The sequence below is a fragment of the Drosophila subpulchrella genome, unplaced genomic scaffold, assembly GCF_014743375.2.
Source record: "Drosophila subpulchrella strain 33 F10 #4 breed RU33 unplaced genomic scaffold, RU_Dsub_v1.1 Primary Assembly Seq34, whole genome shotgun sequence".
Classification (NCBI taxonomy): domain Eukaryota; kingdom Metazoa; phylum Arthropoda; class Insecta; order Diptera; family Drosophilidae; genus Drosophila; species Drosophila subpulchrella.
Window position 1 is genome coordinate 1,831,903 of NW_023665571.1, and position 13,720 is coordinate 1,845,622.

Below are 13,720 nucleotides of genomic sequence, written 5' to 3' on the forward strand. Positions count from 1 at the left end.
CGCAAAAAGGAGAAAGATTGCGATCACCCAACAATGAGTGGGAAATGCCCGTACTTCAGGAGGGCTATGCAAGGGCTTAGGGGTAAATGAAGTTCCTTCAGATTAACCTAAACCATTGCGAGGTTGCCCAATCGTTGCTAGAGCAAAATGTCATCGAGGAAAACGTAGACATGGCACTCATAAGCGAGCAATACAGGAATAAAAATTCCGGAGAATGGGTAACAAATAATAGCAAGAAATCGGCAATATGGAGCTGCGGTAATCCAAGGCGACAGATTAGCAAGAAAAAATGCGGAAATTGCTTCGCTAGGGCCCAAGTGAATGGTATAGCTTTCTATAGCTGTTACCTGCCGCCAAGCCTTAGCCTCCCCCAGGCAACATCTGCGCTCGAAGAGATTGCAGAAGACGCCCGGGAAAATCGCCCCGCCGTAATTGCCGGGGACTTTAATGCCTGGGCTACGGAATGGGGCTCCCCCCGAACCAACGCGAGGGGAAAGGCGCTACTTGAGAGCTTCGCCGCACTTGACCTAGTGCTGCTGAACTCTGGAACAAAACCGACTTTTTCAAGAGCCGGCACCAGTTCTATCATTGACCTCACATTTGTGAACACTGGATTGGCCTCGGGCTCCAGCTGGGAGGTTAGTGACACCTACACGGGTAGTGACCATGCAGCAATAATCTGCACGATAAATTCTAGAAGTGGCCCACCACGAGTCCCTAAGACCGTGCCAGGGTACAAAATAGAAACGCTAGACGTGGAGATGGTACAGATGTTGTTCGAGGACCTCTCCACAAGCGGCTCAGCTGAAGAAAGGGCAAACCACATCGCAGAGTACACCAAGGTAGCCTGTGATGCATCTATGCAGAGGAGAGGGAAAAACCCATCAAGAAGAAGACCTGCATACTGGTGGAACCAATCCATTGCGGAAGCCAGGAAAGACTGCCACAGGGCAAGACGCGCATACCAACGCTCAAGAGGAAGGCCCGAATTTGAGGCACTCCAAATATACTTCAGGGAAAAGAGACGAGCCCTGGAAAAAACTATAAAAGAGAGCAAACGCAGGTGCTTTAACAATATCTGCGAGGAAATAGACTCCAACCCATGGGGTTTCGCATATAAACTCGTCACAAAACGGCTGCGGGTATTTAGTCGGCCATCACCGACATGCCCAGTCAGCCTAAAAAGGATCGTGGAAACACTATTCCCAGAGCAAGAAGGTATGGCGCGGACCTCACTGATCGTGAACAGGGCGAGCATAAAGCTCACAAGTGCCGAAGAAGTCCTCCAGGTATTGAAGACAATACTGGACGACAAGGCACCGGGACCAGATGGAGTCCCGAATAAAGTTCTCAAAATTGCCATAAAAGCAAACACTAAAGAGTACGTTGACATGTATAACGCATGCCTAACGGAAGGTGTGTTCCCTAGCCGCTGGAAAACACAGCGGCTGGTACTCATACCAAAGGGGGAAAAACCCGCGGAAGAGCCTTCTTCGTATAGGCCACTCTGCATGCTGGACACGGTGGGTAAAATTCTCGAAAGAATAATCCACTCCCGGCTAGAAGGTGCCCTTGCCGAAACCAACGGCCTCTCAGAGATGCAGTATGGTTTTCGGAAGGGGCTATCCACCATCGACGCCGTCGGTAAACTGTGTGAAATCGCAGATAAAGCCATTGAGGGGAAAAGGTGGTTGTACGGCACTAAGCAGTACTGCTTAGCGGCAACGTTGGATGTAAAAAACGCTTTCAACTCCGCCAGCTGGCACCACACACTAAATGCACTGAGCAACTTAAATGTACCAGTGTATATACAGAGAGTAATAGCGAGCTACTTTGAAGGCCGCCTGCTCCTGTACGATACTGATTTCGGGCAATCGACCCACAGGGTCACCGGGGGAGTTCCCCAAGGATCAGTCCTAGGCCCTTTGTTATGGAATATCATGTACGATGGGATACTTAGGATCACGATGCCCGAAGGGGCACGACTCATTGGTTTCGCGGATGACGTGGCCATAGTGGTTACGGCAAAGAAACTTCCAGATGCGGAAGAAATCTGCAATGAAGCGGGGAAACGAGCAAGCGCATGGCTCGACTCCAAGGGACTCGCCTTGGCAGCGCACAAGACTGAAGCAGTCCTGATAAGTAGCAGGCAGAAAGTGGAGGCAGCTACTATCAAAATTGGAGAAGCCACAATTACATCGCGTCCAAGCCTAAAATACTTGGGCGTCATGATCGACCACCGGCTTTCTTTCAAAGAACATCTAGCGTACGCTAGTGGCAAGGCAAGTAGGACCGCGGCCGCGATATCGCGAATTATGGCGAACACTCGGGGACCAAGGCAACCAGGACGTAGATTACTGGTTAGTGCTGTCACATCGACGCTGATGTACGCTGCTCCCATATGGGCTCGAGCCACAAAAAATGGAAGTTATATGCAAGACGGCGACTCCGTGCAGAGATTGTGTGCACTACGGGTATGCTGTGCGTTCCGCACGGTATCCCATGACGCGGCGCTGGTAATATCGGGAGGCATACCGATTGATCTGCTGGCAGTGGAATCAGCTAACATCCGCGCGGGCAGCACAGGGGTCGCAACTGCAGAATCCGTACGGAAAAGGTGCAGAGAACTCACCATTGCTAAGTGGCAAGAGAGGTGGGTAAATAGTAGCAAAGGACGATGGACGTATAAGCTTATCCCAGAACTGCAGAGATGGCTGGGACGGAAGCATGGACATGTGGACTACTACTTAACGCAACTGTTGACGGGACATGGATGCTTTAAATACTATCTGAATAGGTTTAAGCATGAACGTTATCCGCACTGCCCACTCTGCGAGTCGGATAATGAAGACGCAGAACACGTGTTTTTTGTCTGTCCGAGATTCGAAAATGAACGAAGAGATCTGAGCATAAGGGTTGGGAGGACGCCAGCCGCTTGTAACCTGGTGGACATTATGCTCGAATCAGAAGTAAATTGGTCTGCGGTATGCAACATGGCCACAATAGTACTCAAAAATCTGCGCATCGCAGAAAGACTGCGAAATTCCAATAGGATAGAATCCTAGAGAGCCCTAAGGGCATTCCCCCCCCGGCGAAGTAATACCTAACGGCAGTACCGCCGGGGAAGCGGGGAGGGGGTGGAGTTTTTACTGGATTAGAGTCCCAGACTTCGGCAAGCTAGTTCAGCTCCGAGTTGGCTTTCGATGCTTTAAACCACCACTAACACAAAAAAAAAAAAAAAAAAAAAAAACACATCGCATGTACATTTCGCACATACATGAGCGCTGCACGTGCAGGAATATATACATACATATATGTATGTATCTCTATTCCCTTTTCCAGCTTATGCACTTTTTTTTTTCTTTACCTGCATTCGTTGGCAGCGGTCGTTTATTTTATTAATACTCAGTAGTCTTTCTTATCCGTCAGTAATAGGTTTTAATCCTCGTCGCCAATGTAATACTCCAGTAATAACACGTGTATAGTAGTTTTAATAACTTTTATTAAACAGTCGCTATTGCTCGCTACCGCTCGCTTTCGTTGCTTATCGTCGACTCCTTCTTGAACTCAACATACGACGCGATTCAACACGCGTCGTGGTGAGTTTATGTATCCCGTGTTGGGCTCGAATCCCGATCAGCTGACACGGGTTCCCACAGTAGTCACCTAGGCTGTAGCTTCTCTCCTCTCCTTCTCGATGCGACGCAGCGTTCGCAGTACACTCGCTGCGTAGGCTGCCGTCGCTGGCCGAACTCTTGCCCCGGTGGTCTTCATCAGCATTTGGCGATCAGACCCAAAGCGGTGACATTAAAATAGGACATGCTGATCGTCCTCAACAATCCCACTGCCGCACTCTGGACAACCGTTCTCCGTGTCGTGTCCGAAGCGCTTAAGGAAGCTTCGGAAGCAACCATGTCCACTCAGCGCCTGCGTGAGGTAGAAATCTACCTGGCCGTGCTTCCTATTTACCCTTGCGTCCAGCGTCCAGCGTCTCTTGGTGGAGTTGTCCCAGGCTGCCTTCCAGTTGTCGACGCTCTGCATCGTGGCACTCCTCTTCACCTCGGTCTTGGTTCTGTGGCTCCCGCACCAGTTCACATAGGGGAACTTGGCCTGCTATGACGAGCGCTGCGTCGTCCGAGATCGTCCGGAAGGCACTCGCTGTTCTGACAGCACAAAGGCGGTACGTCGAGTTCGTTAGCTCCTTCGCGGTATGCATCTGTACGCGTGCGCAAAGCACTCGCATCTGAAAATACACAATACACACAGTATTTACCAACAGGGACAATATAATATTGATTTTTTTTAATTTTAGAACAAATATTGTACTTACATGTTGACTCGGCATAAAATCACAATAATCATTAACGCGTCAAACAACGCCAACTCCGGTAGCATTTTCTGTGTTCGTATACTCGCTATTGTTCTGGTTTTACACCAAAATATATGTTCGAATAGTCGCTATTGTCCTAGTTTCACACCATGAAAAACTATTTAATGTTCAGTATACTATTTATGCTACTGAGTCTCACTTATATAATAATTAGTATAAGCTTAATACTATAAAGTGTGGGCATGAAACTATTTTGTAATAACTTGAAACTACATTTTCTTTATACTACATCAAGTTTTTGTTGAAACCAAAAGTATAAATTATAAACTAAATAGTCAAATATGACTAGTTTAAAAATAACACTACAGGTTTACGCTTTATACTCTTTGGTAGAGCACTTACACTACAAAGTATACAGTTGAAACTAATTAGTGTTGAGTTAATACTTACATTTTTATAAAAAAAAATCTGAGAGGAAGAGTCTTCAAGAGCAATGAGAAAATAATAAATGCGGTGAATGATGAACTTTCGAAACTCCAAAAAGCCGATTTTGAAGACTGTTTTTCAAGGTGGATTTATCGACTTCAAATATGTATCGAAATAAATGGCGATTACGTTGAAAAACTACAAAGAGATGAAGAATAAAAATATAAAATTTAAAAAATTTTTGTTTAATTTTTTCTACTCTATTAAGCGAACTTTTGTTAATCCCCCGTATGTGGGCGGTAGACAGATTTAAGCGTTATGGGCGTTAGAGTGGGCATGGCAAACTTTTTTGGGTCAATCGATAGGTATTGACAATACTAATACATTTCAGTTATAATTTTTTTTCTATCATGAAAATTGTGGGCACCACAGGCTTGGGCGCTTTGTGGGCGTTAGAGTGGGCGTGGCAAATTTTTTTTTGGATCAATCGATAAGTATTGACGAGACTAATGCATTTCAATTAAAGTTTTTTATCGATCATAAGAAGTGTGGGCGCCACAGACTTGGGCGGCTTGTGGGCGTTAGAGTGGGTGTGGCATATTCGCGTGACAAATTTGCGCCGCGCTTAAGGCTACGGAATATAAATCTGAAATCCCAATTCTCTATCTTTGATAGTTTCCGAGATATCCACGTTCGTATATACGATTTTTTGAAGTTTGTGGGCGGTTTGTGGGCGTTGAAGTGGGCGGGGCAAACTTTTTTTTAGATCAATCGATAGGTATTGATGAGAATAATACATTTAAGTTTACATTTTTATTCTAGCATCAAAACTGTATGAGCCACCGTTTTGGGCGGTTTGTAGGCGTTAGAGTGGGCGTGGCACGGTGCTGAAACAAACTTGCGCTGCTTGAGAAGCTCAGAAATCTGCATGCCAAATCTCAATAGCCTAGCTCTCATAGTTTCCGAGATCTCAGCGTTTCGGACGGACAGACAGACGCACCCAAAAAAAAATGATCATAGAAACTAAACTATTCGTACATTAAAACTAAACTATTGAGTGTCAAAAATATCTTGATAAGATGCGTATTAACCTTATGACACCCAAAGTATTAAACTGAAACTTTCGAAGTTATCAAAGTTAAACTAACGAGTATACAATTTATACTCACTCAGTGTACTGAAATTTATGCTGATAGTTTACTTTTTATACTATTTAGTATAAAAGCTATCCTATGTAGTCTCCGTTTTATACTATTTCGTATACATATTATACTAATCTAGAGGGCCGTAGTATACTTTTTAAGCTATTTACCGAAATCGTTAGTATACATTTTATACTATTTCGTATAAAACTTATACGATTTCCCCGTTGCCTGTAGTATAAAATTTATACTATTTTGTTTTTCGTGGTATCCCAAACCCAATAAAATCAAGTTGTATGTTGTTTTTCTTTTATTTCTATTTCACATATTATTTTGTTATTATTTCACAAATATTCATATTTTGCGCAACACACATAACACATGTTTTTAGCTCCTTCGTGTTTTTTTTTATATTCCTTTACCTAACACGTATATGCAGACTAAAATAAGTACAAGCAACAAGAGTAGGGGCTGTGATTGCGCGGTATCACCGCAAGGTATTGCTTAGCGCAATGGTAGTTGTAATACTCCAGTAATAACACGTGTATAGTAGTTTTAATAACTTTTATTAAACAGTCGCTATTGCTCGCTACCGCTCGCTTTCGTTGCTTATCGTCGACTCCTTCTTGAACTCAACATACGACGCGATTCAACACGCGTCGTGGTGAGTTTATGTATCCCGTGTTGGGCTCGAATCCCGATCAGCTGACACGGGTTCCCACATCTCTCCTTTTTTTTTCAGACGCAGTTTTAGACCTCCCTGTGGCATCTGTGAGGTGAGCTCCGCGTCAATTGGTTTGGCCGGGAATGATTCATCAGTCCTTTTCGGGGACTGGCCCTTCTCCGGCTGAACTGCAGAAGAGGATTCGACTTTCTTGAGGTGACTGGCGTTCCTGGTATACGACTTCCCATTTCCGGTTACCTGGACCACATCACCGTCTCTGCTGGTCACCTCGTAAACCGTTGGATCGAACGTTGGTGTTAGCTTGTGGGGGAAAACAACATTTTTAATTAGAACCCTGTCACCTACAGTTAATTGAATATCTTTTGCTCCTCTAGCTGCATCTGCTACCTTCTTCCCTTTTTCTTTCTGGCACATGTCCTTATCTCTTTCCTCCGAGTCCACATCCTGATCCGAAATATCCTCAATTCCGGGAATTTTATCTCGAATCGTCCGATTGTACATCAGCTGGGTTGGAGCTGCACCCGTTGTACTATGCGGTGTTACATTATACATAAGAACGAACTTTTGCAACTCCTTCTTATTGTTACTTCTACTCGCATATGCGATTTTGAGACGTTTAACCAGCGATTTATTCATATTCTCCATCTCGCCGTTTGAATTCCGCGCTTATAAACTGGCGACCGTTGTCCGCTGTTAATGTTTGGGGAAAACCTAGCTTTGCGAAAATTTCCTCCATCTCGTTTATTATAACTTTTGATGTGATGCTCCTCGTTATTTTGTACTCCATATATCGAGAGTAATAATCGATTAGTACCAAAATGTATTCTCCGTTTGGTAGCGGGCCTAACAGATCGGTTGCCAAACACTTCCATGGGCCATTTGGAAACGAGTGCCTCTTCATTGGGGCCGGACGTACCGGAGCAGACACCAAAATGCAGCTACGACAGGTTTTAACGAACTCTTCAGCTTCTCTGTCCATACTTTCGATCGGAGTCGCCGCTTCATTGCAGTCTCGCCTGGGTGACCCTCATGTGCTAACTCCAACACTTTCCGTCGCAGATTTTTCGGAATCACTATCTTTGTTCCTCTTAGCAGCAAATTACCGAGCGTCGACACTTCAAATCGAAACGGATAGAATGGACTCGATGTAGATAGCTTCCACGAATCCTCCTTTAGGCACGTCATTGCATCCATTATCCCCTCATCATGAGTACTACTTTCTGCTATCTCTGAGATTGATAACGAAACTGGAATTGAATTTGAGACGATATGAAAAATGTTTTTCTCCCCCTGCCAATCGAATGAGTTTGACTCGGTTTCCTGGGACAGTCTCGACAATGAGTCTGCGATGTTTTCTTTTCCTGGCTTATACACGACTTGGAAACGGTAAGATTGTAGGCGTAGAAGCCACCTTTCGATGCGGGCTGGAGGTCTGGAAGTGGGCTTAAATATAACCTCCAGAGGTTTGTGGTCTGTTACTAGGTCAAATTCTAATCCGATCAAATAAAAATAAAACTTTTCTACCGCCCAGACTAACGCGAGACTTTCCTTTTCTGTTTGAGAGTACCTTTTTTCTACCTCCGATAAACTCTTGCTGGCGAACGAGATAATACGGGGAATTTTATCTTTGTCTAGTTGCACCAATACCGCTCCTAACGCTACCGGACTAGCGTCCGCAATCAACTTAGTCCGATCAGTCAAGGTAAAATAGGACAGCATGGGGACTACTGAAACCTTTTCCTTTAATTGTTTAAAAGCTATCTTCTGCGCCTCACCCCATATGAATTTCTCGTTCAACTTGAGCAATCCTCTCAATGGCTCTGTCGTATCCGCCAAGTCTGGTATAAACTTTCCAACATACGTGACCAAACCCAAAAAGCTGCGGACCTCTTCCTTATTTTTGGGTTCTCTAAAGTTTTGTATTATCTCAATCTTGCCTGGATCCGCCTCAATCCCCTTGTCAGAGAGGATATGACCAAGAAATTTCAGCTTAGTTGTCCGCCAAACACACTTCTCCTCGTTGAGCATCACATTACGGCCCACAAAAACATCTTTCACCGCGCTCAGCGCCATGTCGTGCTCCTCGAGGGTATTGCCAAAAACTATAACATCGTCAATATAGTTTATGGCATTTGGGCACTGTGCCAGCATCTCCTCCATAAGCCTCTGGAAAATCTCCGGAGCTGAGTTCACTCCAAATAGCAACCTCTTATACCTGAACAGCCCACGATGTGTAATGAATGTCGTTATCTCCCGGCTCGCAACGTCAAGCTCAAGTTGATGATAGGCGTTCTTTAGATCAAGCCGAGAAAAGTATTTAGCGTTCTTCAATTTGGTCATCAATGAGTCGAACGTCGGAAGAGGATAATTTTCCCTTTTTATGGCCTTATTGGCTCTGCGCATGTCCAAACACATTCGAATATCTCCACATTCTTTAAACACGATGACCACTGGCGATATCCAAGCGCTCGGCCCAGTTACCGGCTCTATAATATCAAATTTTAGGGCTTCCTCTAGTTTTGCGTTTACCTTGTGCTCCAGCGCCGTCGGGACTCGCCTCATGGGTTGTTTGACAGGCACCACCGTTGGATCAATTGAAAGCCTTATCTGAACATCTTTCCATTTGGGGAACGCACCAATCTGCTCAACTCGATTTATGTTTAACCCTAGTTTTAAAACATTGAGTTGTATCGCAGTGTCACATCCTAGTAGTGATTGTCTGCTGTATTCTATGACGTAAAACGTAGCAATTACCTCCGGGTCCCTTTTTACGCTTATCGGAGCTTCAAATACTCTTAATATTTTGAGAGGTTGATCAGAAGCATAAGAACGGAACTGGTTCGATGATTTAGTGCGCATGTTGAAAATGGTTGCCTGGTCGTCGATAAGTTTCTGCCAATCTGCTTGACTGCATAGATTGTGTTTGGAACCAGAGTCGATAACCATTTCCATTGTCCTGCCGCCGACTTTGCATGGAATAATCTCGTCATTATTCCCCTTGGTGGCTACTCGGAAACAATCAGAGTTTGCTGACTTTTCTCCGTCGTGCACACACTCACAATTAACCAGCCTGATGTGTGTGTCTGTACGCCGTGGCCGTTTTGCCCAAGGCCCGTCCGCGTCGTGGTTGCCTGCTCTTATTTTGGTCTTGCATTTCCGTGCGAAGTGTCCAATCTTTGAGCATTTCCTGCATGTGGCGCTTCGTGCTGGGCAATCTGGGCTGTTCTCCCTATGTCCCTTTCTCCCGCAACGACCACATTCTTGCAGTGTATCAGGGTTTCGTGCCTTTTGATGTGAAACTCTCTGAATTGTGCTTTTTTGGCCAGCTGCACCCATCGTCTCTGTCTGCCTGTTAACCTGCTCTTCGATGTGACACATCTTTACAAAATCATTTAAAGTAAATTCGTTCTCCAAGAGCTTCCTTTTTAAGTCCACCGGCGCCCAGACATCTATGATTTTGTCTTTGAGACAGATCTCCTCAATTTCCTTCTTGGTTTCGCCGAAAGAGCACTTTGCAACTTGTCGACGCAAACGCATTAAGAATTCGGTAAAGCCTTCACCTTCCACAGGAACCATAGTCCGGAAAAGGTGCCTCTCGAAAACCGAGTTCCGTTGTGGAGAAAAATACTCGGTTAATTTCTCCACTAGAGGTGTAAAAATGTCATTATTGGCTTCCTCGTCGAACGCAACAAGTGCCCCGGGTAAGTTGTACACCACTGCCTGCAACTGCGGTCCACCCAGGTGCAGCAACTTATTTCGCTTTTTGTACACAGACGTTATCTCCTCCGACTCTATGTAGATGGTAAAAGAGCGCAGCCATGTCTCCCACTCATTTCTCCACAACGCCTTGTCAAATGCTTGAAATAGAAATGGTTTTAGCTCCGCCATTTCGGTAGATTACTGAAATTCAAGAAAAATAATAACAATCAACTTTTTTTTTTTTTTTTTTTTTTTTTTTGTCCAGCTCCAATAATAACAATTCGTTGTTATTATCATTTGCTTTATTTTCAACTCCACTTGCTATGCCTTTTTGCATTCGCTTTTGCACTTAAATCTCTCTCTCATCTACCACCACCTCTTTCTTATTTTTCTTTTCGTGGTGTGTTTCTTCTCTTTAGATCTGCAGGAATTTAATCCGCACACTTGCTTCAACCTATTTTTCGTGGCGTGGTCGAAACTTTTCCCGTTTCCTTTTTCTTGTCTCTTCTTTCCTTTTTTTTTTCTTCTTTTCTTCTTTTTTTTTTTCCTTCATCAGCCGGCTCTCGATGAACGGACGTGATCGAAACTTTTCAAGTTTCCTTTTTCTTGTCTCTTCTTTTCTTTTTATTTCATCAGCCTGAATTTAATCGGCTCTCGATGAACGGACGTTTTACCCACTTATTCGTTTTGTGGCGTACCAAGCTTGCATATTCACACATTTACATACAACTACACATCGCATGTAGGAAAAAATTCCGGTTGTGAAAGCAGAGAGTGCGGACGCGTTCTAAAATCGCTCCGTTTATTCCTTGAAGTTTTGTCACACATTTACATACAACTACACATCGCATGTAGGAAAAAATTCCGGTTGTGAAAGCAGAGAGTGCGGACGCGTTCTAAAATCGCTCCGTTTATTCCTTGAAGTTTTCAGCTTAAAACCAGAAGCGCAGCCGGCCATCCGGCGTGGAGCACTCGGGACACGCACCTGGACATCAGCTGGTGGACGGGAGGCCGTGGACGACATCCAGAAGCAGCTTGGGAATCTATCCCCAACAGGTTTGGCGGCCAGGCAGGGGCCGGTCGTAGATGAGGGAGGGGAGGTATCTCTGCCTCTTATTACTTTCCACTCGTTGTTTGTTTAGAAGTTGCCAAATTTTTTCACTCGCGCTTTCTATTTTTGCAAACACTGAATCAGTGGTGGGAAGCGCTTGCGCGACCAGCTGATCGTAGTGTGCGAAAGGGGCTGCGGGTACTATAGCAGCAAGCTTCGGACAGGGTGCAGGTCAAGCACATAAATAAGTGCGTGCCGTAGCACGTAGGGAATTTTGGGTGGCTCTTTAAAAAAAAAAAATTTTAGAAAATAAAAACCATAAGCCTTATTACTAAGACTTATCCCTTTTATTAAATAATTCATAAAAATATTAAAGTCCGATCGGAAAACAGCAGATACTGCGGGTAAAGATCCAAGCTTACTGCAGTACCATCGAACTCCCCAGGCGGGGAAATGGCGGGCAGGGGATCGGGGGCACAACACCCTGGCGCTAGCCTAGGGGTTGGGCCAACCAATAGTGGAGGCACGCCGGCAAACAAAGGCCTGGCGGCGCCGGCTAATGCCGACGGCTTCCACACGCCTTTGTCCAGTCTACCTGACTGGGCCAACACGGGAGCTGACCCTTTTAAAAAAAGCAGTGTCATGGCGAGATCGCCAGAAAAAGGGGTGGAGTGCAGTGGCAGGCAGCCTGGCACCCCCCCAGCAGGAGATAAAAGCAGCCCAAAAGCTGCAGATGAGGAGCAGGGGGATATGCTGAAGCATGGGATGACGCTAGCGGTACCAGCGAAAAAGGCGATGCATAAGGCACCGGCAAGTGATGCCAGTCAAGGTGTAAAGAAAGGGAAACATGCTGGGACAGTTAGCACCAGCAAGCCCCAAAAACCTGGGAAGAAGCCAGAGGAGTGGACACAGGTGAAGCAGAAGGTCCGGAAGCCCAAGGTGCGACCGCCACGGAACGACGCGATAGTCATCGCAGCCTCTGCTGGAGGGTCCTATGCCGACATCCTTAAAAAGGTCAAGGCTGAACCGCAGCTTAAGGAGCTAGGACAAGCAGTACAGGCCGTTAGGCGAACAGCAAAGGGGGAACTCCTAGTGATTCTAAACAAGGTCTCTGACCCTAAGACCGTAGAGCTTCAGACCACAATGAAGGCTGTCCTGGGCAACAATGTCGACGTCAGAGCGCTGACTGAGACAATGCTGATCGAGGTAAAAGACATCGATGAGACCACCGACAAAGCAGACATCTTATGCGCGGTTCAATCACAATTTGATGTGGAACTGCCAGAGTCCGCGGTGGTAAACCTAAGGGTGGCATACGGAGGCACCCAAACCGCCACACTAAGAGTTATGCCCGACATAGGGAGGCGACTCTTGGAAAAGGGCAAAATAAGGCTGGGATGGACCTGGTGTAGAGTCCGCCCAAAGCTAACACCTAAAAGGTGTTTTAAATGTATGGAGTTTAACCATGTAGCAGGGAATTGCAGGGTCCAGGAGGACTGCTCAAAATGCTGCTACAACTGTGGCGCAAAGGAACACCAAGCCAGAGGCTGCAAAGCAAAGGCCTGCTGCATGCTATGCAAACGCAAAAAGGAGAAAGATTGCGATCACCCAACAATGAGTGGGAAATGCCCGTACTTCAGGAGGGCTATGCAAGGGCTTAGGGGTAAATGAAGTTCCTTCAGATTAACCTAAACCATTGCGAGGTTGCCCAATCGTTGCTAGAGCAAAATGTCATCGAGGAAAACGTAGACATGGCACTCATAAGCGAGCAATACAGGAATAAAAATTCCGGAGAATGGGTAACAAATAATAGCAAGAAATCGGCAATATGGAGCTGCGGTAATCCAAGGCGACAGATTAGCAAGAAAAAATGCGGAAATTGCTTCGCTAGGGCCCAAGTGAATGGTATAGCTTTCTATAGCTGTTACCTGCCGCCAAGCCTTAGCCTCCCCCAGGCAACATCTGCGCTCGAAGAGATTGCAGAAGACGCCCGGGAAAATCGCCCCGCCGTAATTGCCGGGGACTTTAATGCCTGGGCTACGGAATGGGGCTCCCCCCGAACCAACGCGAGGGGAAAGGCGCTACTTGAGAGCTTCGCCGCACTTGACCTAGTGCTGCTGAACTCTGGAACAAAACCGACTTTTTCAAGAGCCGGCACCAGTTCTATCATTGACCTCACATTTGTGAACACTGGATTGGCCTCGGGCTCCAGCTGGGAGGTTAGTGACACCTACACGGGTAGTGACCATGCAGCAATAATCTGCACGATAAATTCTAGAAGTGGCCCACCACGAGTCCCTAAGACCGTGCCAGGGTACAAAATAGAAACGCTAGACGTGGAGATGGTACAGATGTTGTTCGAGGACCTCTCCACAAGCGGCTCAGCT

General features: G+C 45.8%; 1 protein-coding gene across 1 annotated transcript; it reads right to left on the reverse strand.

Moving 5' to 3' along the window:
- Window positions 1-6,481: 6,481 nt before the first annotated feature.
- Window positions 6,482-7,903, reverse strand: LOC119559707. Its single transcript, XM_037872768.1, has 2 exons — window positions 6,971-7,903; window positions 6,482-6,883 (listed from the first exon to the last, which is right to left on the reverse strand). The coding sequence occupies exons 1-2, from the start codon at window positions 7,226-7,228 to the stop codon at window positions 6,569-6,571; spliced, it is 573 nt and encodes a 190-aa protein (XP_037728696.1). The 5' UTR covers window positions 7,229-7,903; the 3' UTR covers window positions 6,482-6,568.
- Window positions 7,904-13,720: the final 5,817 nt, after the last annotated feature.

Excerpts from the sequence above, each read along its gene's own strand:
- LOC119559707 (XM_037872768.1), bottom strand. The coding sequence starts at position 7,228 with ATGGAGAATATGAATAAATCGCTGGTTAAACGTCTCAAAATCGCATAT. Across the intron at positions 6,884-6,970 it reads AGAAAGAAAAAGGGAAGAAG|CTAACACCAACGTTCGATCC; the intron begins GTAGCAGATGCA and ends TTCCCCCACAAG.